At 40.7% G+C, this 27,769-nt stretch overlaps 1 protein-coding gene and 1 long non-coding RNA gene across 6 annotated transcripts in view; one reads left to right on the plus strand and one right to left on the minus strand.

The window, feature by feature from the left end:
- LOC106048945 (uncharacterized) overlaps nt 1-26,202 on the minus strand; it is an 81,144-nt gene extending 54,942 nt beyond the window's left edge. The window contains exons 1-2 of the long non-coding RNA XR_010831280.1: nt 21,523-26,202; nt 20,133-20,208 (exon numbers count right to left, since the gene is read on the minus strand). This is a non-coding gene — a long non-coding RNA (uncharacterized lncRNA). The remainder of the gene's footprint in view (nt 1-20,132; nt 20,209-21,522) is intronic.
- A 169-nt stretch (nt 26,203-26,371) lies between these two features.
- RAP1GDS1 (Rap1 GTPase-GDP dissociation stimulator 1) overlaps nt 26,372-27,769 on the plus strand; it is a 97,378-nt gene continuing 95,980 nt past the window's right edge. For 3 of the 5 annotated variants that reach the window (XM_048054725.2, XM_048054723.2, XM_048054726.2), the window contains exon 1: nt 26,398-26,538. In XM_048054725.2, coding sequence (XP_047910682.1) covers nt 26,535-26,538 — 4 coding nt within the window. In that variant the 5' untranslated portion in view covers nt 26,398-26,534. Of the gene's footprint in view, nt 26,539-27,130; nt 27,152-27,769 lie in introns of those variants that run through there. The other 2 variants (XM_048054724.2, XM_013201068.3) reach the window with 2 other exon arrangements.

Raw genomic sequence — 27,769 nt, forward strand, 5'->3', positions numbered from 1 at the left:
ATTGACACCCCCTCACTGGTGTAAACAGTGGACAGAACAGTGACAGAATTCTTTATATGGTCTTCAACAATAGCTTTGTGGAGAAGATGTTAAAAAAGCAAATAGGATACAACCACAAGAAAATAAGTACTACAGAGGTAACTGTAGATGGCGCATCTCCCCAATTTTCTCACGTTATGTGCAGTACAACTGAACTCTGCCCATTTCACCATTGCAAACATGATGCAGCAGAAAGCTTTCCCCATTTTCAGTACTTTCACAAAGAAAAAAATACTTACAAATGCTATCATCAGGCTACCGCAGCTCTGAGATTAAACATGTGTATACAGTACTAACTGCTCACACAAAGAAATCATGTTTCTTCAACATACACTCCAGAATTACATGCAAGAAAAATCATTTTAAAAGCTGCTGCAAGTAAAAATCAATAATGAAACTCTTTTGTCAAGAATCATACTCTTTTGAGAAAGTATTCATCATTTTAATTCAGGTTACATCAGAAAAATGCAACTAGAGCTATCTAGAAAAATGCAACTAGCTATGCAACTAGAGCTTAAATTTGCATGACAAAGATCAGCATTCACATGAATATGGGCCTCTGTTCAGGCCTGACAGTGATCCCAGTGGGCTGTGCCAATAACTGCACTCAATATACAGAGACCTCTGCTCCTCTAATCATTTCTGGAACAGACGTCATAAAACAAGACCTGCAATCTTCTGCTCCTCTCTTTTTTTGTTAGCATCCCTGTGGACGTAGTCAGAGATTCTTGACTGATGTTGGAAAGAAGCTGCTGTAGCATAAAATCTTGCAAGGAAACAAGTAAAAATAGATGTGCTTTGCATCTCCAAAGAAAATTTAGAAGATCCACACAGGCCTCCCCGTAAAAATACTAACACAACATGAAATTTGCAGAGAAGGTCTATAAAAATACTCAAATAGGAGAAAAGATACATTTTGGGGTAGTTCACAACAGAAATCCCAAATTTAAAATGCAGAGGGAGGGAGAGAGAGAGAGATTAGACACGAATGAAAGCTTCATAGTAGTGCTTCATGAAACTTCTAGGAATAAAAGAATAGTGTCAATAGATATTTTTAAATAAAATTCTAAATATTCAAACACTGAATATTAACATTAACAAAACATTAAATATATTTAAAAGGAAAAGATGCAGCCAAGGCATCAGGAGCTTTGATAAGTCTATGGTCCTATTTCTGACTTCTGACACATACAAAACACTTTAGACTCTGAAATTCATCTACGCTATGAATTACACTATACAGGAATGCTTGCTAGGGGTAACGTAGCTCTGAGAAGACTATATTTTCACAAAACCATGGGGGAAAGACAAGGGAAGTAGGCTTATTACAAAAGAAACAATGAAGTGGGAAGCTGAGAGATAAATTACAAATGTTTTTAAATTATTCAGATGAAATAGTCCAGATTTCTAATCCTAGACCAGATGTCTTTTTGTTGGGAATATTCCCAAGTGATGATTCTCTTTACATAGTGTTTCCTTCTACATCCTGCTGCGAATCTTGCATGTTTCATTTTTCAAGCCTGTCGTGTGAAAATATCTAACCACAGTTTTCCACCAGTGTTCTTTCTGTGGCTGAGACTTCCCTCTGTTTCCATTATCATCTTCCAGTCTGATGGGAGATTTGTGGTTTCATTTCCTTCTCCCATTTCCAAATAGCTAGCCAGTCAGCAAGTTGTGATGCTGAAACCACTGCTACCAGTTGACATGGACATAGGTACATATACAGTTTGTATGAAGAGGAGATACCGGCCTGACCAAGGACACTTCTGATAAAAAGCCACATATTTGTTCCTCTAGTTTTTTTCCCTAGTTTCAATACCATTCTCTAAATCTTCATACATAATTTCTATTTATCACGATTTATATCTATTTCTGTAGCATCTAATAATCCAAATCCAGGATTAAATCCTCAATGCAGTAAGTGCAGCATGCACACACAAATACAAAGACTTATGCAGTAGAGAAATGCCTACACCATCACCAGAATAATTTTTCCTGTTAAAAATAAGCAAGCAGCACTGATAAATATTTTCCTAAATTGGCACTTTATACTGCCACAAAATGTTAGAAACAAGAAACAATTGCACAACATCCAAGACATACTGTCAGTTCAGAAAGGTAGCATGTTGCATTACTTAGTAAAGTCAAACATTAGATTTCTAAACAGTGGAGAACAGCCAAAGAAATGGTCTTTTTTTTTTCTTTCTTTCTCTTTTTCTTTTTCCCCTTTAAATAGAGAAGAAGATATAAATAAAAGTATTTTATCACATCAGTGATTCAGAAGAAGTTCCAAGCTTGCACTCCATGTAATATAAACACATTATATATTACAGTTCTTCTCTCCAAAGGGTGATTATCACACATAAATACTTTGGAACTCTGAAGTTCTCTTTACTCTAATTTTTTAGTAGTTTCTGGCAACTACTCTCTCGATTTGCTATCACCCCAAATGTCTCTTGACAGGAGACAATTAAAATGAAGAATAACTGTCTTCTGCTACAAGACAGGAGGTGGGTTTGGTCCTTTGGAAGCAAATCCCATCAGCTATTGAAAGGAGCAGGACAGTGAGCCCAATGGGCCATGGATTTATTTTTCATAATTTGTAGGTTTAGGCTCTAGTTATACCCTCTGTGTTCAACCATGCCTGAGAAAAAGAATTGCAGGGCATTTTGCTGTTCTCTCATCACATCACCATTCTTCAAAAATAACAGTCTGAGATTCCCTTATAACACGTGGAATCTCAGATAAAAAGTATAGGATCCGGAGTTGTATTTAGTAGAAAAAATGTATTTAATTGTGTCTAAGACAATGGCAAATAGATATTTCTCAAAATAAAACTACTTAAACAGTATAATCTACATAGTTAGCTGAATTTAGTATGTTCTATCTTGTTTTCATTAGGAACTGGATAAATGAACACATACTTTTGATATAAATATGGCACCAGAATAATCTCTCTGTAACATATTTTTCTTTGTTAATAAACTGGTGACATTTTTTCCACTTGGCAGCTGAGAAACTTCCTTTTTCAAGTTAAATTCCATAGTCTTACAACTCAGATTAAAAATTAAATTTTTAAAAAATTAATTTAAAAGTGTGTTTCTCAAAAATCACCTAAAAATCATTCTAAAATATTAGAATTTATTTTTTTCAGTGTCTTAAAAACATAGTAATTCAAAAATAAGATAAAACTATTAGAAAACACAACAATTCCTGAGTTCCATTGGGCACAATGAGGTTGAATAAAACCCATTGATTTACACCACAAAGATTACACAAATATAGTAATATTTAGTGGGGGGAAAAGGATCAGTCTTGTCTCATCTATAATACAAGTAGGTAAAAATGAGTGTGATGAAATCAAAGCGTAATTCCAAATTCATTGCTACAAATGAGGCCAGGATCTAACATAAGCAGTTGCAAAGGACTGGTAACTGGATGCAAAGTAGTTCGTGATTCAAGTGCAGTCCAGGAAAGTAGTAAGAAGTGGCTTCCCTTTGCCACCTGTTCGGCAGCTTATGGGAACTGAGAGAGCAATGTTCGTACTCCAGCTGCCAGCAAACAGCTGTCCATCTCAAAAAAAAAAAAAAAAAAAAAAGCAGTATCACAAACTGACAGTGAGACAAATCAGCAGTTTTGCCCATTTTCTCCACGGGCCGAAGCCATGTGGCTACAGTTGGAGAATCACACCAGCCCAGAACTAATAAGCCTGGGGACCACGGCGTTACAGTCACATAACTTCTGTTGGCTTAAAGAGCAGGTTGAGCTTGCCCATGTCTGCCTGTAAAATACTGTGTATATGTACCCAGAAAAATGACTGCTTTCTCTATATTGTGCATGGGTCTTTCTTGCCATTCAAAGTCCTTCACTACCTTCCATCAAGAAATCAGTGAAATATAGAGAGCATTATGTTTAGTAACTCTTCTGCTAAATAAACATTGCCAAAGACCTGGATAATAAAATCTGTCTTCTGCTAAATCTTGAAGTTACCAAATTCAGGCTTTAAGTCCAGCAAAATGGGCCTTTTCCTACTAAATTCTTACCATGACAGAAGTCTGAGAGAAAGACAGGAGGAAAAAGGAAAAGAAAAAAAGAAGAACTCAAGCTTCCAGCTCTTCAGCGTTCTGTGCATGCAGTTGTATTGCTTCAGCGCCACCCAAAATCCCACCCACATTCAGAGGCAAATTGGATTGCCAAGGCTGAGCTTGGATGTCAGATGAGCTTCTGCCGCACTCACTGGCTACAGTTTGCTAGGCTGCAGCTTTCAGTCAGCCTCTGTATTCATCAACTCTTGATTCATGTAATCATCTGCACCATCTCTATAGATTGATATCAGAGCAGAACTCTTGTTTGACATTCACATTGCCCAGGTGAAAACAATAACTAGACCCTAAAGCTGCAGAAAAACTAGCATCATCTCTATTGAAAGAAAAATGTGGATTTTGTCTCAGAACTGAAGCAAGCTGAATTCAGTGCTGCTTACCAAGCCAAAGAGTCCCCTAACAAAAGCCTGTGCAAATGCAGAGGAGAGCAAGGGTTTCCCCTGCTCAAGTCGGAAGGAAGCATCCTACCACCTGTTCCAACTGTTGCTTCTCTAAGGTGTTTTCTTGCACAAGAGCTTTGTCATCTTCCTTAACTGCTTGCTCAGTGACAGGTCAGTTTGAAGGCATGGTGACCCACAAAGGCACTGTGAAAAGAACAGCTGGGCTGGAGAAATGTGCATTTTCTGGAATAACGTGTTATCTGAATGCTGTTCGACAGCACCACTCAAATTCGCACTTTGCTGGGTGTACATCCTGGGCAATTAGAGGAAGATTTGTTCTCATCCCTACATTTATTATTCTATTTTGGGAGCTGAAAGACTCATCCCTTCCTCCTTGCCTCCTCGGTGGCTTTGCGCAGCCTGTGGCCAGTTTCTATGGTAACTCTAAGGACAGGTGGAAATGAACCGGTGCCACGTGGAGCTGCACTTCCAGCAGGCAGCAAGGGGTCAAGGTGAGAGGACTTCACGGATATATTCTTCTCAAAGCTTTTAGAAGTTAGGTCGGGGATGAAGGGAAAAGAGATGGCCAAAAGTTAAATACGAAGTGATTAAGAGAAGAAAAAGGAGAGAGAAATTTGAGAACTTGGAGCACAAAACTGAAAAACTAATTTCAGTAGTAAGGTGAAAGCTGTGAACTATCTCTGCGAATAGTATGTGCCTCAGCAAAAATTGCTATTTGCTCACTGCTCTACAAAGACACATACATACTGAAATAAGAAAAGAAAGACTTGCACAGTTGGGTTTTTGTTAGGTTCTTGCCCTCTGCTTAGTGCTGGACGAGTTTTTGTTTAAAAACAGCACTGGTTATTAAACACAGAGGCTTTTACTAAAATCCCACTGCTAATACCCTTTGGGATATTTGATAGCATGCCAGCTGTATTATGAGCTCAGAGGCAAGCAATGCAGGCATTTTAAACACCAGGCACTATAGGCTCCAGAGCAGCATTCCCTAAGTTTATATATATATATATATATACACACACACATATATATATGTATATAAATATGCAAACTGCACTTTAAGAGACCTCTTTTGCTGTGGACAGGTCCCCTTGCACCTCATTTATAAATGCTGGGCTTCTCTTTCCTATTTGAGAATGTGTAACATTATTTAGTAATTAAAACCCTTAAGTAGAGGCAAAAGTGATATTAAAAACTGTTCTGTGTATTTTTAGGGAAAAGTAACGGGAAAGAAACAGCAAGCCAGCATAACACAACATGGTACACAACTGTTCACTGTGGACTTGGGCGTGACAGACTCTAAAAGCTTTCACTTTGTTCCAACTTGCAGCCATATGCACATCTAAGGATAAAAGGATCTCTACTAGAGCTGGCAGGAAAGTGCACATAACACTGGGGTGAATCCAGCAGACAGGCAAAAAGAGGACGAACGACATTGTTCCTCAGAGTTACAAGGTGTTGCACTTCCATCTCTTCCCTCCCCTGGCAAATAAAATCTAAAGCCTCCTTTGTTTTTCAGCTTAGTTCAGCTCTTTCACAACCAAACCACACTTCAGCATCAACAAATAGAGAAATAAAATTGTAACACAGTGGGTCTAACAGAATGCTTGCCAAGTACTACACTTTGCTATTTCACTAGTATAAATTATAGACACACACAAATAAATAGTAATACATAAACAACAGAAATAATAATAATGAATGAAACACACAATATATAGATATTTAACTACGTTATATCCTCCTGTCCATCTCTGGAAATGTAAAGTCTTCAGGGAATGGATGATTATGTTACATTTGTGCGGTATCTGCAGCACTATGAAACCTTGATCTTAGCTAAAGTCTATACATGCTGCTAAAATACCTGCTTTGTAAACAGAGATAAAGACAGCAGTGACACAGAATGTAAGATCTCTAACCTACATGCCTGTAGGTTGCTGATGAAAAGGGAAAGGAATTTCTCCTTTGTCTTAAACACTGATATACAGACAGCTAAAATGTAAAGTCAGAGGAATGACTGATGACTCTGATCAGCACTTTCCAGAAGTAAAGATTGTTCCCCAAATGCTAAGCGATATTGCACATTTCTATTGTTACACTTGGAAAATATATTACATAAATATTTCCTCTGACAAGAAAATGAACGTTTATGAATATTTTCTGAATTATTAGTTCTTTCTACAAAATACATGTTTTGCAGGGTGGCTGATTTAATATTGTAAAAGCTTTTCAGGATTTTTCTGCTTTTTATTTAAATTTTAAGTCATACCTATAGCTATCGGATTAGTTTCATGCATTTAGTTTCCAGTAAAATGTATGTATCCCTACAGACATTTTCACAAACATATGCAAAGTAGTTCTCTTCATTATTTGGAGAAAAAATCAGTAATATACATATATTTTAAAACATACATTCATGCTATGACTTCTCTACTTCTTGCTTGCTTTCTCTGATTTCTGTTTGCCTTCCGTGTCTAGCATACCATACACAGCCACAGCTGCCACTGGCCTGTTCCTGAGTCCAGTATCTTCTTGAATTAAGTTCCTCAGCCTCCCACGCATGCATTCATGGCACAGGACACTGGGCAAAGACTTCTGAGTTTTTACACTACCTTATTCAATAAAGAAATTTGTCTGTCTCTTCCCTTTAGCCTTTAGGAAGGATGATTAGTACATGCATTATCTCGAACAAAGTCCGCTGTTGCTTCCTCGCGCCTGCTCCTGCATAATGTAGTTTCCTCCCCTGCCTAGCAATTCTACTCCATAACTACTGAATCAGTCAAGTAATTAACGCTCTGCTTCATTTGACCTTTTTCAAATCCTCTGGAAACTGAAAAGCTAGTGTGTAAACTATGCGTATCGTAACACAATTCATTAAATGTTACTGCTTGCCTTAAAACTGTAAAAGCCACCTGACAGGTATCCTTTGGGCTGTGTAAAATATTTATGTTAATGGTTTTATACAGAACTTGCACAGACAGTTCTGCTGCATGATCTCAAGCGCCCAAAGGCCATTTCAGCTTCAACCTTGTACACAATGAATCAGAGAGCCCTCAAACCTTGCAGCACCTACCAGTGCCCTCACATAAGAAATCCCGTATCAGATGCAGTGCAGATGTGTGCACTGAGCATAGACCCAGCACTGCAACCAGGCTCATAAGCTCTCTTTAAACTCTGATTAATAGCACAGTCTGATAGTCACACACCTGAGTTGCCCAGTAAGAGACAACAGGAGACCTGGCAAGGCTTTAAGCTGCAGCTCTTTGCCAAACTTTGCCAACTCTGCAGCATTCTTAGGTCTGTCTCTATGTTCCTACCTTCAATACCTCAATTAACCAAGTGTTTTCATTAGCGTTTTCTCCACTGTTCTCAGAAATGGACTGCAGACTGCATAAAGATTATATCCTGGCATGCCATCGACTGTTGAGCATACCATCAAAACAAACAGTGGTTAGCTGATTATCATCCTTTTATTTCCTCTTTTGGCTGGAGGAAAGTGCTAGAATGACGACTTTTTGACTGCTTGGAATTAAACATTTGCAATTCAGAACCCCAAGAACAATGGAGAATTTAGTCAACAGAACCTTAGATGCTGTTACAACATTTTGGATTCCTGCCAGCTGAATTTCCAACTATAAGTTACCCTACCAGTCCATGTATTAAAGAATACTAACTGCCAGACTCTCCCAAGCAAAGCTCTCACATCGGTATTCACACAGGCAAAGCAGTCTCCTTTAGTATTCTTACTTTGCAGTCAGTTTGTCTTCTGCTGGGGCTTTTCATCTTTAGCCTTAAATTCCAATGAACAAGGAATTGGCACACTACCAATCTACTCTAGAATGCCTCAGGGGATTTTGCCTATGTAAGGAACAAATATCATCTCACACCTATAACAGTTCAGATTAAATTTACTTTTTCTCTCTCCTTCTAGTGTTCAAGTGTCTCCTGGCCAGCTGAGATGGATGGCTAGTTCTAAGGTGCATATTACAGATTTGTTTAAGGCTTGGATGATGAGATTTCTTTTCCTACGGGTAAATTCTGCAGCACCCTCAGAGGTGGGTCACTCAAACTGTCTACTGAAATCCCTCTTTTTGTCCATTACAGTCAAATAATCATCACAAAGAGTTTTTTCCTCAAAGATAATATCATTTAAACTGAGACGATCCAATTTCTTGTCTCTGTCTTCTGCAGATTATGAATAGAGTGTAAAATAGGAGTAGGATGGAAAAATATCTTCTCTTACCTAAGTCCTTCGGATGTTCCAAAAATGCACCCAGAAAGCTAGCTCCTTTCTGAAATCTTTTTCTTTCTTTGTGAGCTAATTATTTAGCTCCTTCACTACCTACAGCATCTTATCTCAGCATTTTCCATGTTGGCCAGTAGTTTCCATGTCTCCTTTATTTCCTGGAAAACTCTGGGTCATGACAGTCAGGTCACTGAGCACCTCATCAATCTGTCTTGCTCTTATAGACCAAGAGCTCTGCACTTTGGCTTCTACGTTTGCTCAGACACTTTTAACTGCATGGCTAACAGAGGTTTTATCTCCTTTGACAAGTCATCTCCCAGTCCCTTTTGAGAGATGTATAGCCCTTAAAGCAGAACATGGTTAGCACGGTCCACTGTCAACTGTTAAATGCCTGTCTTCTGTCAGACATTAACATAGCACCAAAGCTGCAGGCTAACTGTGGAGGCCCTTAGCAGGCCAAGACGGTAGCTCAAAATTACATCCACACCTTCTTTACCTGCCAATAGCCTCTCTTCCGGAAGAAGAGAAGTGTAGGAGCCATTATGTGAGCTCTGCATTATGCCTGCATTGTGATGCTGCTGTTACTATTAAGGCAGCTCTAGGGCTGTTTTGTACCTCTGGTCTGGCCCAAAGCTCTTATTGCTCAATTGCAGAGCAGCATTTTTGTGTCAAATAAAGCTTGAAAAAAAATAAATAAAATAAACCCTAACCTGACAGCATGCCTGAGATAGGAATGAAAATTGCACTAGTCCAAGGGTTAGTTCTTGTTCAGATCAGTCTAGATCAGTCCCACAAAATATTACATTGGAAGAGTCCCATTGAATTCTAGTTGCTCATGAGTCTTACTATACTACATTTTCTATATTTTGTCCAAATTCTACACCATTCAAAAACTGAGGACCTCACCTCACCAGTAATAATGGGTTGCTTCTAGAATTGGCATGGACCATAGTTCCAAATTAACGTGTTTGTTAACAGGCATCTATACCCAATAAAGCAGGTTAAGTACTATTTAGGCATTACCAAAGTAGCAAATGAAGCTTTAAACTTGCTTACAGACATATTAGAAACTGAAGAAAGCAATGAACTTTCACCTTTGTAAGGTAGTTAGTGCTGCACACAAGCACATCCATCTCCATCTTAAAAACAGTAAGGTACCTCAACTATTCAGAAGGCTGTTCCAGAAGCCTCTTTTTCTTTTAATTAAATGGGAAGGACAGAAGAAGCTAAATTAATGAACAGTCTATGTCCATATGCAATCCCTGTTTTAATTCTGTTTCTCTTCCTCTCTGATTTTTACCTCAATTCAGTATACTCATAGAGAACAAATGTGGTCTTTCAGCCTGCATTTTCAGGATCCACAACAGGCCACAGTACCCTTTTAAATTATGGTCTCCATCTTCCTGTACAGCAAATTTCTATTAGTTATTCTTGCACAAGGATAATCATACTTATGTATAGATTACAAGTAAGATCTAACCAGTAAGAGATGTCTTACAACTTGAAATGTTATGTTGGAAACAGATCAGGAGAGCTGTGAGATGCTAATGAGGGTGCAGTATTAGGGATGTGAATGTTGACCACTTACTAGGGGATGAGGCTATGGGTTAATGCACATACCCTTCTTAGTTGAAATCTCTTAAACCCCATATTAAATTACTGCAAAAGAAAAAACAAAAACAAAAACAGAAACAAAAACAAAAACATACCTGATTGCAGGCTAGGTTACAAGAAGCACAATAGCCAGACCGTATGTACTTCGTTCTTTTACTAAAACAGCAAGACTAAAAAGACTAAAAGAATTATTCTTTGCCACTTTTTGCCTTGTTTAGCCCTTTGAAGCTAATGGACCAGGTTAATGCAAGTCAACTAAGACAGAATTTCATGATGCATTTTGAAATCAAAATCATTTTTCCTTTTTTGTGCTTTTTATTTGAAGTTGTTTTGTGATTTCTGGCTTGTTCATAGAGATTGTGCCACTTGAACCAAGGACCAAATGTAGCAAAAAATAAAGATAGAATCCTCTTGTGTGTGTTACGATATATTATGCCAGGCCAATATCAAATGTTCAATATCAAATGTTCTTAATGAAAATTAGTTATATCAATATCGAATGTTCTTAATGAAAATCAGTATTAGCATAAAATTTATATTAAACTAGTAAATAATAAACTGTACTTAACATTGACACAACTGAACTGTTACACAGTTTCTCATCTTGCAACCGATGTTCATACCAAGAGAAATACTCGATTTCAGCAATTATCTTCCAAGTATTCTGGAAATAGGCTTCATTATCATTAGCACCAGAGTGCTTGGTAGCTTTTAGATCATTTTCCTTCTCATTTCTAGTTGTACTATTAAAAGCATTTCCTCAGTACTGAGGGCTGCAATCACACTCTGCCTGTGCCTTAAACCTCATACCCAGTCCATTTAGTTTCTCTGACAATCTCCCATGAGGCATAAGTCTATTTCCCTCACCAAGCTCATTAGTATCTACTCCCACTCCAGCAGGTAGATCTCAGACTTCGAAGGTCTTTTACTTGAAAGCCTATTTTAATGGCGACTGTATACAGAGAAAAGGATTGTTATGAATGGAAGATTAAAGGAAATCAGCGGGTATCAACTTTTAAATAAAAGTAACAACATCTTTGCCAACAAAACCTTGCAGTATAGATCTGACTTGAATGACCACCTGAACCAAAAATCCAGAAAGAAAAGTGGGTTTACATAGTAAGATGCTAATGATATGGTTACACAATATGCATTTTACTGACACACTGATATCTGCATAAAGGTAGTTCCTACTGGCAGGTATGCATGCTTAAAGTATGTCTTTCCCATAAAACTGCTTCCACACTAGAGTTTTTGTCATTGTGCCAATTTTATATTTTAAAAATGGTATCTTTATCTATTAGAACAGAGTAACTATTCATAGCACTGCACAACGTTAGGATCTGCTCTTTAAAGGTATGGGTAAGATACAACTTAAATGAAGCCCCTGACCCTTTTTCCCTCAGCAACCAAGTGCTTTTTTTTTTTCCTCCAAGAGTCGATCATGCTGTTACAGTTATTGTGTCTGTGCTCCAAAAAAGATAATATTTCTTCTGAGAGATATATTTGCATCTCACTATGTGCCCTTGATAACACTTAAGACCTTCATGAGTTTTCCTGAACAGGATAAAATTCTATGTACATCTCAAAAGCGTGACACACCTTGCATTTTAAAAGCATTCGTTAGGTGGTATAATACATACAGCTCTGTTTCTGAATGGCAAAGCATAAAAAAACATCTGACAGAGGAAGAGAAAATGTGGATGCTGATTATGGGAATGCTACCAATTTGTATAGGAAGAGAAATGACTCATCTTTTATGAAAAGTTATCTGAATGCACTTAGCCAATGCTAGCGCTTCATATCCGTCAGGCTTAGAGTATTTCTGGGAACCTAAAGAGCCTGACATTCCTGTCAGCTCCAACAATGTGTACTCTTAATTTAGATATGCATACATACATTTATGAAACATTGCTCCTGTCAAGTGATCTGGGGGCTCATCTGCAGAGGGAATCTATTCTGGAACACGCCAGGGCGTGAATGTAACCTGTCCACACAGAGAGTTGCACAGAACTGGTACTGTGTAGCTGTTTTATCCTGATTCCCCTTTAGTCAAGGATGAAAAAAGAAAATAATCAGTATTTTGCTGGCTTTTGTGAACTTGCAGTCTCGTTAATTACGTCTCTTTAATGCTCAACTCTCAATTTTAAGATGATACTTTACAGGGTACATCAGGAAGGAATACAGCACTTACATAAAAGCAAAGACAAAATTATTCTGATTAATTAAGCACTTGATAGATTTAAAACACTAAACAGAAGAAGTAAGAAGTCTTAAACAGATATGTTAAATTGCTTTAAAAAGAAAAACACATACTTACCTGTGGTATTAACTTAAAAAGGCACTTGCAGAAGTATGGAAATCAGCAAATCAGTTGTTGAAATCAAAGACTGGGGAGTTCTAGTAGGGATTACAGGCAAAAACTTTGCTGAATATCTAAGAGAGTCACAAGCTGTGAGTATTTGAAAGGAGGTCATCCTTGAGACTGCTTGCAGACTAGCCTCCTAGACAGCTTCTGCAATCATTTATTTTCAATATTCTGGGAAATAAACACAAGATTTTGCTTTTGCGTTTATGTATTTCTGGAACTATTTTTGTATTCTCTAAGTTCTGAGAAATAGAATGTGAAAAATAATAATTTGATAACAAGAACCTGAAGGTCTGGACTCTCCTCCTCAGAAGGAAATTAAATAGAAATAGTGTGTTGTGTACATCCCTCCTGGTCTGGATACTTCTACCTGTGGTGCACAGTTACTCTAAAATAGAAGCAGACAGCATAAAATGCCTGGAACGCAGTCTGTCTGGTCTTTTTTCTTTGTGATTATTTTCTTGCACTGTCTGTGACGTGATGTAAATGACAGTCTCAGTTTCAATCTGGAATTTCACTGTGGAAAGCCCAAGCATGTCACGTTAATTCTATTATACAGAACGTCTGCTCTACAGTTTGCAGAACTATGCTAACCGCTCTAGAATAACATCTTTGATGCGTGGCTTATCATGGCAAATAGCAATAGACACCCTTTGCAAGGGAATTGCATTCCCAAGACCACCAACGGCAGTAAGACTGACCAAATACATACAATAGAAACCACTCTGATGAGTTATAGAAGGCGAAATTGAGAACGATTAATACTGATCACCCTTGACATCTTAATAGTTTACCTCTACACGATGCAGTGAAATAGCATTACTTCTCTAAAGATTGCAGTGGTTACGAGTAATTTCTGTTCCTCAGACTTGCTCATGGCAATATTTTCTCCTATAGCCAACAAACTTATGAGAAATTTAAATTTTTATGATGAAAAATGATCACACTTCTTACTGAACAGTTTACAAAAATGAAACTACCATAACAACTGTGCCAAAGACTAGGAAGTAAAATTAATTATGCTTTTCAATAAAAACACAGAAGTTCAAAGGCGTAGTAATCATATAACAAGAGAGCAGTTGTCCCGTAATGCACATACCCACATACCTCATTACAAGGGCCCTGTCATTTAGGAATTACAGATCTCAGTCTTGTAATAATGAGTTTAAAGCACTACTCATTACTGAGTTTGAGGGCTTCGCAACTGTGAGTAGAGTAAAATGTTACAGGGGAGACTGCAGTGGAGCAGGACAAGAAAAAGATGGCTGGAAACATGGAGGTGTTGACAAAGTTGACGGGAGAAATTTAATTTTTAATTGTATTTAATTGTATTTGGCCTCTTATATTGACCTTAAAGCACACACTTTAAGTTTCCTCTTCTAACATTCAAAAAAATATCAAGACGCTATTGTAAAGTGTAATAAATACTAATGAATGTGTTTTAGTAACATATTATTGTTTTGGAGATCAGTCACACAACCGTTGTACACTTCAGGCTGTATTTTCACATCCAGGCTTTTTAAGGGATTTATAATTTCATTTTCCTCTTTTCCAAATTCCCCTCCCCCACCAAAAAAAAAAAGATGTAGCTTCTGTTTAACCAAAAGGTAATCTCACCAAGTTTATAATATAAAACACGATGAAAGCAAACAAAGAAGCAAACTCAACTCTGTTCTTGGCACAGCCTATCTATTGGGATTATCTCCTTTGGTTTAATTGGAATTTTGTACTGACATTATGGTGAAGAGCATGGCTAATTATCTTCTGAGTTTTCAGGACATCACCATAAAAATACAGTAAAATCAAAAATCAGTAACCGCAAACCTGCAAGAGATTAGACTTGTTCATTCTCCTCCTAGACAAAGTAGAAATGAGTCAGTGTGTGCATTCCTGAGTCAACAGAAATACACGGAAAGTTACAAAAGGTTATAAGGACTCCACGAAGGGGTTACTTGAGCTCATTTCCAATATAGAAAAGGATCATTTTTCACATCACTAGCCAATTAAATGAGTTCAAGCAAACCTCTTATATCCTGGGGCAATGCAAATTCACAAGGAATAAAAAAATAGCACTCAGTCTTAGAAATCCAAAGTAAGAGATCAAAGGAAAACACACAATACCGCAATGCAAATGAGGTTTTGCCTGGAAAATAAAAAGCTCTGAAAAAATGTCCACAACAGCAGAATTCCTAGAGCTCTGCGTTTTATAAACCCAGTTAGCAGGGCTTGACTCATCATCTTTTTGATACAGAAGCATGACCCTTAGAAAGATATCTGTGCTATTGGAAAGGCAGTCTCAGCTCCCCAAAGTTTGAAGCTTCAGAAATATTTAACTTCAGTTAAATGTTGTATTGTATTTTTTTTTGTTCATTTTGAAATGATTACATCCTATCTATGGTGCACGACACAAACTTCCCATTAAAATAAGAAGCTTTAGGAACAGAATTTTTCAGTCTGAGAATAAAGAACTGAACCCAAAAGCCTACAAGTGCAGAATCCCCTTACTTTAGACCCTCTCTCTGACAAGTAAGTATCATCTGTCTTAATAATGCTTCTAATTTGGTAGAGGAAGGTATCATGGGAAAGTGGATCAAATATTGCAGTGAAACTCTGAGGCAGAAATTACAGTTGCTGAAGACTCCAGTTACTTCTGGTTTTTCCCTCTTGTAAAATTACCCACAAACTTTTTATTTTCAAGGTTTACAATCTATCAGGGTAATACATTGTCAAGCACTGATCATTAACTTTTCCCTTCTGAACGGCCCATTCACTAGCCAGCGTTTGCTCTTACTTCCAGATATTTTATGTAGATAAGCCATTTGTAATGCTGAATTTCGATAGCATCAGATCCCACCGGCATCTGTGTATGAGCCCATATGGGGTCTGAGAGGCTCAGCTTAGGCTCTGCTGTGCATTGATGCTGTCAGAACGCGCAGCTGCTCCGATTAAGGCACTTCTCTCTGTTGTGCATGTAGTCCGGTGGGAGACACAGAGGTTTGCCTGCAGTTAGATAAGCACGAAAAGAAAAGAAAGAGGCTTCCCTGCAAAATACAAAGCCCTACAGAATCTCTCTGAAGATGATGAAACAGGAAAAACACAACACATATGGAACAGTACAGAAAAAAAGATGAAATTGTCTCTCTGCGTAATGATGTAGGCATAGATCTCTGATTAGGCATCAATTTTAAGCAAGCCCTTCGCATGAGAGGAGTTACCAAATTTCAGACCTACATCTCTGTGACATTTGCAGGTATGCAACATATAGATTCACACATGCTTCATAATGCATGTGAATTAAACTTCCAAGTCTGATGTTTTCACAAAACTAGCATGAATACACAGGTGTACCCATAGGCCCAGCTCTAGCTAATCCCCGAACTATTCCTGGCATATCACCAAGCAGCAGCAACTATAATGAATGGCAACAGCAAGCAAAGATAGCCTTATCTTTCTGGCAAGAGCTCTGAAAACTCCACAAGAAACTCATTATCACTAATGCAAACCCAATAAAGGAGGGAAATGTGCATTTGCTAAGCGGCACTCTCACTGGGGCATCCGTTCAGAGTAACATCCACAGGAGCTTATAAAACTTCCTATAATAAAAAAAAAAGCAGTAAAGATTCTTGCAGTACAAAGCAAGTGGGAAAGTAAACAGACATTTTAAACCATCCTGGATCGTGACTTTTTCTATATTACTATTGTTTTCTCCTGCTTATTTCCCCTTGGGGTCTGTTCATTTATTTATTAATTTGGCTTGTGAAGATAAAACCTTTTGGGGAACTATTAGTTGAGAATACCAGAGATTTTTCTTAACAAGTTTTAAATTATGTTTGTAAATTTAAAGCTTGGGTAGTTAGTAGTTTCATGGACTGCTAAAGAAAAAGTACCATGTTGTGCCTAACCTCAAAAAATTAAAAATTAAAAATAATCAGCAATACAAAGCAATAATGAGACTCCTTGAAACCTGTTCTTAAATATCCCTGCAGTCCATGCCATCAGCACGTGCAAGAAGCGCAGCTGTGGTAGGCCCTGCAGTGAGGATGTCAGGACTTCAAAGCCAAGCTTTTCAAAGGCCTCTCAGTTCCTTGCTGCCCTGCAGAAGACAGCAGTGGTTCTGTTTCAATTCCAGAGGTCCTTATAACTAAAAATACTGAGATATGCATACCTACGGGGTGTCTCTGAATGCAGACTAACATTAAATGAGAGATTTTTTTTAATGTAAAAAACATCAACGGGCAAGCCATGGTATCAGTGGGCGGAAGGCGGGTTTCAGGGCCATGGCAGAGTCAGGAAAGGTGCGGTACACTGTTCTGGAAAACTGCCATTGAAATCAGAAATGTCTTTAAGGCTACAGAAAATGTACCTCTTAGAAAACTTTCATTTTAAAACTCCTTTATATGCTCTCTCTCTCTCCCAGCTTCAGTTTTTCTGCCCTGTGTCAATGGACTGGATTTCCTCTTGCAGGCTGCAAGTCCTAATGCTGTGGCAGCCCTCCTCGCCATGCCAAAACCATTCAGATTGCACTCAGTCAGCGCTGCAGGCTCTGAGTCCTGCCTTCCTGGCTCTCCCCCAGGGGAAATCACTCCTAAGAGCAACTTCCATTGCCTGAAGATCAACATATGCAGCAATTATGTTCATCGTGACTGCCACCCCCACTCACACCACTATGGATAAGATTTTCAGACATGACAAATACCAGCGAGGTCTTGCAGTTTGTCACAATGCCTGGCATTATACATTCTTTTTAATTCATTATTTTATTTTCTTTCCGCTTTTGGTCACTAGCTTAGTAGACAGTGAAAATACGGAGATATTAATATATTTCTGCATTCCTAATCGCATCTGGTCTTCAATTCTTTGAATATGATCTCATCTTCTCTTGCTTTCTGATCTGATCTTCTCAGGCTTTAGCCTGCACACCTCCTGGTCTTCTAGCTTGGCAACTTTTGCTACGTGTCAGAACACTGCTGCTGACCACTGATCCCTTCTCTAGCATGTGTTGAAAACATTAGATACTCTATTGCCTTGTTTTTTCTTGAAGCATCACATATAAGCTTTCCCTTGCTACCTAGAGCATAATAATCTTACTTATTTCTTTTTCTCAAATGTAATTTCCCAACACAAGTGTAAACTCTTCACAATCCTATTGTCTTTCTTACTCTTTAGTCCCTTCCCAGTCCAACTGCTGCTGGATCTTGTATCAAGCTGCTGTCTTATACCTGGACTCTTCATCCATCATATCCATACCATCTTCACAGCCCTTTCAAGTATTGTCTTAAATATTCTAGATTAAGCAATACATCTTCTCTTCCATGATCATCAAGAATCCCAATGTCCTGTATTATTCTTCTGCCTGTTGTATTGAAATTGTAATCTTTCTCAGTGAAGATACAGGTCTCATATACATGCCAAGGAGCTCAGCATCAATTGAACTTGCCCCCAAAAGCAAGATTTATTTATTTTTTTGTAAAGACACTATTTGCATATTTCCAGTCCTACTGGGGAAGGTAGACATATATGGGTGGGCCTGAAATATCCTTGTATATAAAGTCTGTTCCATGTAAAACAAACAACCAATCAAACAAACAAACACAAAACAAGAGCAAACAATAAGTAGTGTGGTACTTGTGTCAATGAGGTACAAAGTTGTTTTAATAACATTTTATGCGAGAAAGGTAAAATTGAGCCACTTCTCAGCTTTTGAACTCCTCTACTGCAGTTTGTAGATTGATTTACCTTTTTTTGGTGGAAAGGAAACAACATTAAGGAAGGAGAAACTGCCACAAACATTTTGAGACACCCAGCCTTCTGTGAATGCAAAGCTCAAATCTCATGAACCAAACATCTTGATTTAACTTATCAAATAAACATAAACTTTACAGTTACACATCTGCTGTTAATCACCTTCATAGCATAAGCTGCTATTCTACCCTGACCTCCTGAGTGACGTGGTAGAAGGAAATACAAGGAAAAGAAGCTGGCAGAAGAGATCAGACCAGAGCGCTACACCTATCTGGAAACTCAGTTTTCTTATCAGATGCTTCAGATGCCTCAGACCTGCCCAACTGCATGCTTTCAGCTGTCAAAATCACAGCTGTTATTACAGGCTACAGTTCTTGCAGTGTCTCAAATACAGCATGAGTTTTGAGGACTTGCCTGGGAAATGTGACAACTCAAAAGATGATTTCCAGTCACCAGGATATACCTGCAGCTGCCTGCTTGCAAAGTAGGTTCTACCTCTGACAGCCAGGATAACAGGGTGAGACTAACAACTTCTGTTGTGGAATACACTCAGAGAAATATGGGTTGCAACAGCTCAAGAGGAAAATAAGAGTGAATATATGTATACACACACACATACACACGTATATATAGGTACGTAGCTGCAGCAAAATGGTGCATTCAACAGGAACAGGAGGACTTCAACATACTTGGGAAAATGCCATATTCTGTAATACTGAAAACTAAAGTCTAAGATTCTGTCTCTGATATTTAAAGTCATTATTTCAGACCTGCAAATACAGAAAGACTTTCCTCATTCCATTCTTAATTTATATTTTTAAGATATTCCAGAAATATATATGCATGTAGGCACACATGTTTAAATATATTTAATATGTGTAAGTCTCTCTCTATATATACACATACACAAATAAGTGAAGATATAGATTTGTTTTAATTTAGTGAAACTTCTATTTCTGAAATCCAGTGAAGCCTATAGCCAATTTTAAAGTAGAGGAATCATGAATGCATACAATAAGGAATTTCTGCTACCTTAAGATACAGCCTGAGTTCCTGGACTGAAGAACCAAAAATTAAATAAACCACAGAATTCAGATTTCATCTGCTTGAAATGAAGACAGGCTTTAAAAGGACACATTCCAGGCAGCTCCCTTCCCCAGCTTAGTGTAATACTAGCATGTCGTGGACAATAATGTGGCAAGACACTGCCCTAGGAGCTGCAGATTCCTCTGAAGACAATCATCTGCATAATATATTACTCAGTTACCTTCAGTCAGAATTTCAGTTACCTGAGTATGGCAAAATTATGTCCTAACAGTGATGAAGCAAATGGAGTCAAAACAAAGAAAGAGTTAACGAGTACTCAGAAAGACCAAGCTTACTGGATTACAAGGCTGAAAGGATACAGAAAGATAGAAGGGAAAAAAAATGAAAGAAAAAGGCTGCTCTACACAGTTCTCTAATACCTATTTGAATTCTGAGAGTTTACCGACACTGTTGAAGCACAGTAGTATTGAACCTAGCACTGAGAAATATACTATGTGCTACAGCAAAGTGGACTTCTTTTTCCTCTGTTATTTTGCCTAAATATATATAATGAACAATAGACCAATTCTTACCCATCAGTTGCTGGAACGCTGTCCTCATGCAAAGACAATCGGACAAGTGCAGCACAAACACATTTGCCTACAACATCTAGGAAATATAAAAGGTAGAATTTTCAATCAGGTAATTTTTGTTAGAATTCCCTAAAACATCGTTTTTGTTGTATTGCAGTGTATTGTTCTATGCACTCCTCTAACAACTGAGCACAGTGGCTTTACTTAGTTACAGCTCAACTCTCATAATTATTATTGCTTAGGTAGAATTCAAATGATCTCTGTTAGCATTATCCAGTCAGAATCCGTTGTTACAAATTAGAAGTTGCTTATTTGGCTTATTTTTATTTGCACCAAAGTAGATAGATTGATAAAAGCACAGAAATTAATAGAAGGTAATTGTCCCACTGGAGGAGTAATATTTGCGTAGTGACAAAGTATAACATGTACCTATAAAATGCTTCATAACAATCAAATAAAAAACTGTAGCAAATTCTGCTATGGATGTGTGCAGTTCACTGGGGTAAGTCAAAAACCATATGATTTGCATAATAGAAGATACATTGAAGATACGCAATTAAAAATCAAGAGCAGTGTCTAATAGCTCTGTGCATTTGACAACTCCAAAATAAGCCTTTCTCCTAGAACATGAATGTATGTTAGTACTTATTCAGGGACAGTGGTATAAATTCATATATATATATTTTTTTTTCTTCCAATTCACTTCACAGCCCTATAACTTAAACATGAAAATAACAAAAATCAGGTGATGACAGTCAGTCATGAGGAATATGCTTACAGAACAGATAAGAGATCTCCATGGACAGAATCTTTGTGGTGAATATTTTAATGTCTTTCATTTGATGGCATTTAAATTGGCTGAAGAGAGTTGAGCTTCTGCCCTCTCCAGTTTAAGGGATATCAGGCAGAAAGCTGGTCCATCCTTTTATAGTTTCTTCTGCCACCCCTCTCAACATAACACCAGAAGGGGCCACAAGATCACCTGTGTGTCACAGGCCACTAAATTTACCCTAGATGCTCCATAGATCAGTCTGACTTTACTCTCCTGAATGCTGAAGGGATTTGGTCAAATTCAGCTGTGTAACACCTCCGAGGAATGGGAACCACCAAGTTACCATGCCGGGGGGGTTTCACACAGGTAGCTAAACTCCACCATGCAGCTCCCTTACCCCTTCTCCTCAGGACAGTGGGAGAAAGAACTATGAAAAAAAAGCTCATGGGTTGAGATAAGGACAGGAAGATCATTCACCAATTACCATCATGGGCAAAACAGACTCAGCCTAGGAAGATTAATGTAATTTATTGCCTGTTGTTATCAGATTAGGGCAACGAGAAACTAAAAGCAGACTAAAACCACCTTCTCCCCATCCACCCTCTTCCACCTCCTCACCCTGAGCAGTGCAGAGGAACAGGGAGCGGGGCCTGCGGTCAGTCCATGACGCTTTGTCTCCACCGCTCCTTCACGGTCACTTTCTTGCCCCTGCTCCACGCGGGGTCCCTCCCACGGGATGCCGTCCTTCCCAAACTGAGCCTGCGGGGGCTGCACGGGGTCCATCCCCCAGGAGCAAACTGCTCCAGAACGGGTCCCCCACGGGCAGCAGCTCCCCCCAGACCCCTGCTCCTGCGTGGGCTCCTCTCCACGGGCTGCAGCTCCGGCCCGGGGCCTGCTCCTGCGGGGGCTCTCCATGGGCCGCAGCCTCCTCCAGGCCACATCCACCTGCTCCACCGGGGGCTCCTCCACGGGCTGCAGCGTGGAGATCTGCTCCGTGTGGGACCCATGGGCTGCAGGGGGACAGCCTGCTCCACCAGGGGCCTCTCCACAGGCCGCAGGGGAACTGCTGCGACGTGCCTGGAGCACCTCCTGCCCTCCTGCTGCACTCACCTTGGGGGCTGCAGGGCTGCTTCTCTCTACCTTTTCTCACTCCTCTCTCCCAGCTGCTGTTGCACAGCAGATTTTCCCTTTCTTGCATCTGCTCTCACAGAGGCCCAACCAGCACTGCTCACTGGCTCAGCTCTGGCCAGTGGTGGGTCCCTTTGGAGCCAGTGCTGGAACTGGCCCTTATCTGACACGGGGCTCTTCTCACAGAGGCCACCCCTGCAGCCCCCCTGCTACCAAGCCCTTGCCACACAAACCCAATATACATACTCAACTTGGCTGCATGGCTGGACACTGTTTGGGTGAGATTTACAGAGAGAATCCCATCTAGTGAAGGGAAAGATGAATATACCCAAGGCCCCAACCAATCTAACCTGGAAGCAAGGTCTTTCCCAAGCCCAGATCTTGTGACTAGGTCATTCAAGATGATTTTAGACATACAAAACTATCCTGGGGCAAGTTTTCCCTCCAGTTGATTTCCTGTCTCTTGTTGAGGGTTTCAGGAGAGTCATAAAATATAAAAAGCAGGAAGTTAACAAAAATAACACAACAGCCTGGTTATATGTGATGGGAAGAATGAAGAGACTCTTTCCTGTGTAGGAAATCTCCTGCAGTTTTGAAATGTAAGGCTATCCTATAGCTACAGTCTTTATGTGTTATGAACATACCAACCACTAACCGGCCTTTTTACTCTCCTAGAACCCAGGAAGAGGGAAACGTGAGCCATTCAGAAAGTCCCAGATTTTCAGGCCAGGAAGAATTTCTGCAATATCTGAGCTTGATGAACAAAGCATGCACACTCATGGACAACACACACAAGAATTAAGCTAAAGCTTTGCTTTTTGAATGATAGCTAAGATGGGGTGCAACAAACAAACAAACAAACAAAACAAAACAAAAATTTACATTACACTTTCCCAGGTCAGTCATTCTGGTATTTAAATTGCACTCACAGCTAGAAAATTGCACCTTATGCCAAGGTTGGAGTCTTCTAATTTCAACTTCCAGCACTTAACAGAAAGACTTTATCATGAATACTTGTACACCGGACATGGGAACATAAATGAGTTATCACAGGACAAGGTCAGGTGTTAGCTTCTGTATTAATAACTGTTCTTATCCCATGGAAAATGTGAGGCAGCTTGCTTTCAGGGACAGCAAACGTCTAGCAAACATTGAGCCACCCCGGGAAACACTTTTTCCCTGATCACACTTTGTTGTCTTCCTATTTGCATATTTCAGGAAAACCTCAAGAAGTAGCTTGTCCTGTTTTTTGCATGCATGTTCACAGACAGCCCTGCAATATCTCCACCTCTAGTTTTAGAAGAACTTGAATTTCTCACAGTGCCAGGACTCACAAGGTTGGTTGCCTGTGCCTTAATAGCAAGCAGGGGCAAAGCACTACCCACACTTCTGCTTTCTTTGCCCTTCTTTTCTTAGGGAACAGTTTATGAAAGTCTATTCCTGTCAGATGATCCCAATTCCACTAAATTAAAGTAATACCAACCATATCATATTTTCCTGTGGATTTGAGCATCCCAACATCCTCTTGTTGATCATGTAGGTTTCTAACATTAGAACAGAGTCAATTAAAATATATTTCTTACATGCACCTTTGTGCCAAATTAAATTAGATAATGTATGCGAGAATATTTTCAAGGAGTTGCTGTGTCAGGGGTGAGGAGATGTGCTGAGAATTTGAAACTGATGCAAGATATGGAGAAGAAAATTCATGAAGTAGTAAGCATTGGAAAGTCACTTTGACCCAATTTTCCATTTTCTTGCAGAATGTCAGATTTAGTCAGTATCTAGGAGTGCACAGACATCGTTAGGTAACAACTTCATAATTTCTGCAGTCTACAACTCAGTTTTCACAGCTGCATTACAACTGCAGAAACAAGCGGTGTTCTCATCAGCTGTTCCAAAGGATGTTCTTTTCCCTTTCATTCTCTTGGCTGAAATTAAACATCCCCTGAAATCCACAGAACGTGCTTGTACAGCTTTCTTCCTCATTTCTATTGCAAACCTCACTGGCAACTTAATACATTGCTTCTACTTCCCAATTTTCCTCAAAAACTTGTTTTTTAATTAATTTTTTCCTTGATGAATACATGAAGGCTATCATCATTTCATTGTTTTTAATGAGATATTCTCACAGGCATCACTGCATCGTACTTTACAGTTGCTAATTTCTTTTTAGAAATACAGTGCACTGATTTTGCATATTGTCTTTTATAGCTATGGCACCTAAAAAGCCTGATGGCCTAAAGTTTTCCTGTGTATGCTCTTGGAGATGGAAATTCCTTTCCTAAAGACTCCTCTCCCTTTTTCAATGTACCACGAGTACATTCTACATTGTGTATGTACATGCATACAGAACTTGCATTTAACTGCAAGAAAGGCATGTTTTGATTTGGATATTTTTACAGTCCCTTCCTCATGTTATAAACTTGTAGCTAACTAAGAGATTGACAAAAAGCAAGTCCTCAATTCCTTCTCTTTCTCTTTCTCCACTAGAACTAAAACTCAGTCCAGAGTCAAAAAGTCTCCCTAGCTTAGTGCAGTTTTTTTGGATCTGCTAAAACAGTTGTGAACAAGTAAGTTTTGCAGTGCCAGGCCTCTTTATAGATTTTTTTTCAAAAGTAGAGCCCTTTGAAAGTCACTATTCTCAACATCTTCTCTTGGAGCAGGTAATACTCTTACCTTTCTTGGTCTTGCAAAGATATAGGTGTATATTTTAATTAAGACTTGCAAGTACATTTGTGAAACTCATGAATTTTACAGAATGCGCTGATGTATCCCAGGTATCCAAGTAGGGGATAACATGGAATAATACGTGGAAAAATAAATTTCAGGCTAGATTTGAAAACAGATGAAGGCAGAAAAATGCAGCACTTAGACTCATCTAGGAATTCCTGTATTTTATTAGGGATTGAATTATGCAAACCCTACAGATAAAAATGTGTGTTCTGTTTTGAATGAATTTTCTGCAATCTCAAGGCTATGAAAACTGTTTTATTTATGTAAGCATTGTAAAAACATACTAATTTTCAACATCAGCTGATCATAAAATTACAGATTTTCAGGGTCAAGATCTACATAGTGGGAATGTGGTTAACCCCATTGAAGTCAGCAGCAAAATTCCGCTAGAGTCAAAAGGAAAGATGTGGTGAATCACAAGGCTACACCAAAGTAAATGGACAAACCTCAACATGTTTTGTCTGTGCTCCCCAGTAGGACTGATGAATTACTCAGCCTGTCATGTCACACTGCCCTTTTTTAGGCATAAGAACTGCTTGGACCTCTTCCAGAGAGGAAACCCCTGGAAGCTACTGACTGCTGGTGTCACTTGTGAAGCCACTGCAGGGGTTGACTCATTTGCAACTTCTTTTTGCCTCGCTCATCTTTATTGTGCCTGCTATCCATTTCCACACAACAAGCAAGACCTCCTGTCATTCTCTTTCGTCCTATGCTGTTCAACCAGACTTTAGTATTTACGCTGGTAAAGCTGTGAGTACATAAACATGGAAAAATTTTGAGAAAGTGAAAATGTTACAGGGCCCATTCGGTTAATTTTACCATTAACAAAAGGGTTCCCAGTGGAAGTGATATAATGAGAGGACTGTAAAAGCAAATCGTCCCCGCTTGTTCCCATTACAAAGACTGAGTCTCGCAGGGTAGAAAGGAAAGGGGAACACAGTGATTCATTTGCTTGGCAGAAAAAACCTTCCACACACAACCACCTTGGGCATAAGCCTTATAGTTGCGGCTGCAAAACCCCTCACGTTACTTCAGGAAAACGTACAGCAACTGGAACGTGCCTGGTGGTTTCCCTCCTCCGGAGGGTTTGCGCTCACAGAGCCCACCTAAAAAATGCTCTCCCAGCCGGCTTAGCCCTCCCTTGTGACAAGGGTCTTCTCCAGAGCTCCAGTGAATGGGCACACACGGTAACACACCACACCACCACACACCGCCGCCTCCCAGGCCGCAGCCCCGCAGGCGAGGCGCCGCAGCATGGCCTCGCTTCCTCCCGCAGCCCCCTCGGCGGGGAGGGCTCGGGGCCGCCACCTCTGCCTGGTACAGCCGGGGAGGCGGCCTCAGACCCCTCGGAGGGTGCCGGCAGCCCTCGGTCCGCCATGCCTCCAACAAAGGAGCCGAGGGGCGGCCACGGCCACAGCCGCAGCCCCCCCCCCCCCATACCGGGACCCACCCCCGGCACCGCCCTCGGCTCCCTCCTTCCCCGGAGCGCGGCCGGGGGCGCTGCCGCTGGCGGGGCGGCCCCGCACCGCCTTCTCCGCGCCTCCCCTTCCCTTCCCCTCCCCGGTGGCGGCGGCGGCGGCGGCGGCGGCAGGGTGCCTCCGGGAGGGCGGGCGGGGTGTCTCCCAGGCGGCCTTGCCCGGATGTGCTACCCTGACTCATAGCCGCGCCGCACGCAGGCTCCGCGCCCGCCCCAGCTCCGCGCACACGGCTGCCCGAGCACCCGGAGCAGGGCGAGGAGGAGGAGGAGGAGGAGGAAGGCCGCCGCTATGGGTAAGCCCCTGCTGCGCAGCCCCCCGCTGCCGCCCCTCCGCCCCCAGCGGCCGCTCGGGGCGACTTTGGTGCAACTTCCTCGCCGCCCGCCGGGCTCCGGCCCCTGCGGCGCAAAGTTTTCCCCGGCTGCTGCCGCCCGGTGCCGGTGCGGAGCCGCCCCCGAGCCCCCCGGTGGGTCGGGGGGAGGCTGGGGGGGGGCCGCCCGAGCGCTGGGTAAGGCTCGGGGTTATGTAAGGCAGCCCCGGGGCTGGGGCGCAGGTGGGATAACGCGGTCAGGAGGTGATGGTGTGAGCCCCGTGCGGGGTCTGCGAGAGGCATCGGGGTCTCCCTGTTCCCCCCCCCCCCGCTTTGGGGAAGAGCATTACTCATGCCTACCAATGCAGCCATGTTACCTCTGCCTCTTTTTCTCCTAATATTGTACGCTAAGTACTTTCACGCCGAGCGCCGCTTCCATGAAGCCCGTGTTGCACCTAGGGAGCGTTTGGTTGTCTCCACAAAGCGCTCGCTGAATTCCTCCTCCCTTGCCCACCTCCTCCTCTTCCACAAAACTACAGCTCTCCACCGTCGGCGAGAGTCACCAGGAACCTGGCCGCAGCGTAGGCGCTACGGATGGGTGAGGAGTGTCCCCCTTGGTCCGCCAAGGGCCCGGCCATCCTGCTGAGCGTGGCAGAGGGGTCTGGGTCGCAGATCCTGCTTGTGAGGGTCCTCAGGGCAAGGAACTGTGCTTCATGGGCAGGGCAAGGGGGTGGCAGCTCCTGAATTCGGCTCAGGGGGTTGACACCGGCACTTCCTGTGGCCTTAGGTAGATCGGTTAGTTTCTTTTTGCTGCTCGCTCGCGCCTTTGCCTTGTAGCTAGAAGTTTCCATGGAAGGAAGCAGTTGCAGGGCCTCAGTGTTTCTGGTGGTGAAATGGGGGGTAAACAGTCGTTTGCCTCCTTTGCAGGAATGGAGAACTTGTGGAGAACTGTTCAAAATGGAAGCTGTCAGGGGCAGGCATAGAGAATAGCTACTGGGTTTCCTCAGAATAAGATACAACAACGTAGCAAAGTTGTCTTTATTTTCATGCAGGTTGAAAAGACAAGACACCAGAATTTAGTTTGAATATATATCCTGTCTCTATTCACAAAGTACAGCTACTAAGTCCGTCGTTCTGGGCAAAGTATAGATGTAACTAATTCTGTTTCGGCTTCCGAAAATAAAAACTTCAGGACATCAGCTAAAACCTGTTCAGA

This window comes from Anser cygnoides, chromosome 4 (assembly GCF_040182565.1).
Source record: "Anser cygnoides isolate HZ-2024a breed goose chromosome 4, Taihu_goose_T2T_genome, whole genome shotgun sequence".
Taxonomy (NCBI): domain Eukaryota; kingdom Metazoa; phylum Chordata; class Aves; order Anseriformes; family Anatidae; genus Anser; species Anser cygnoides.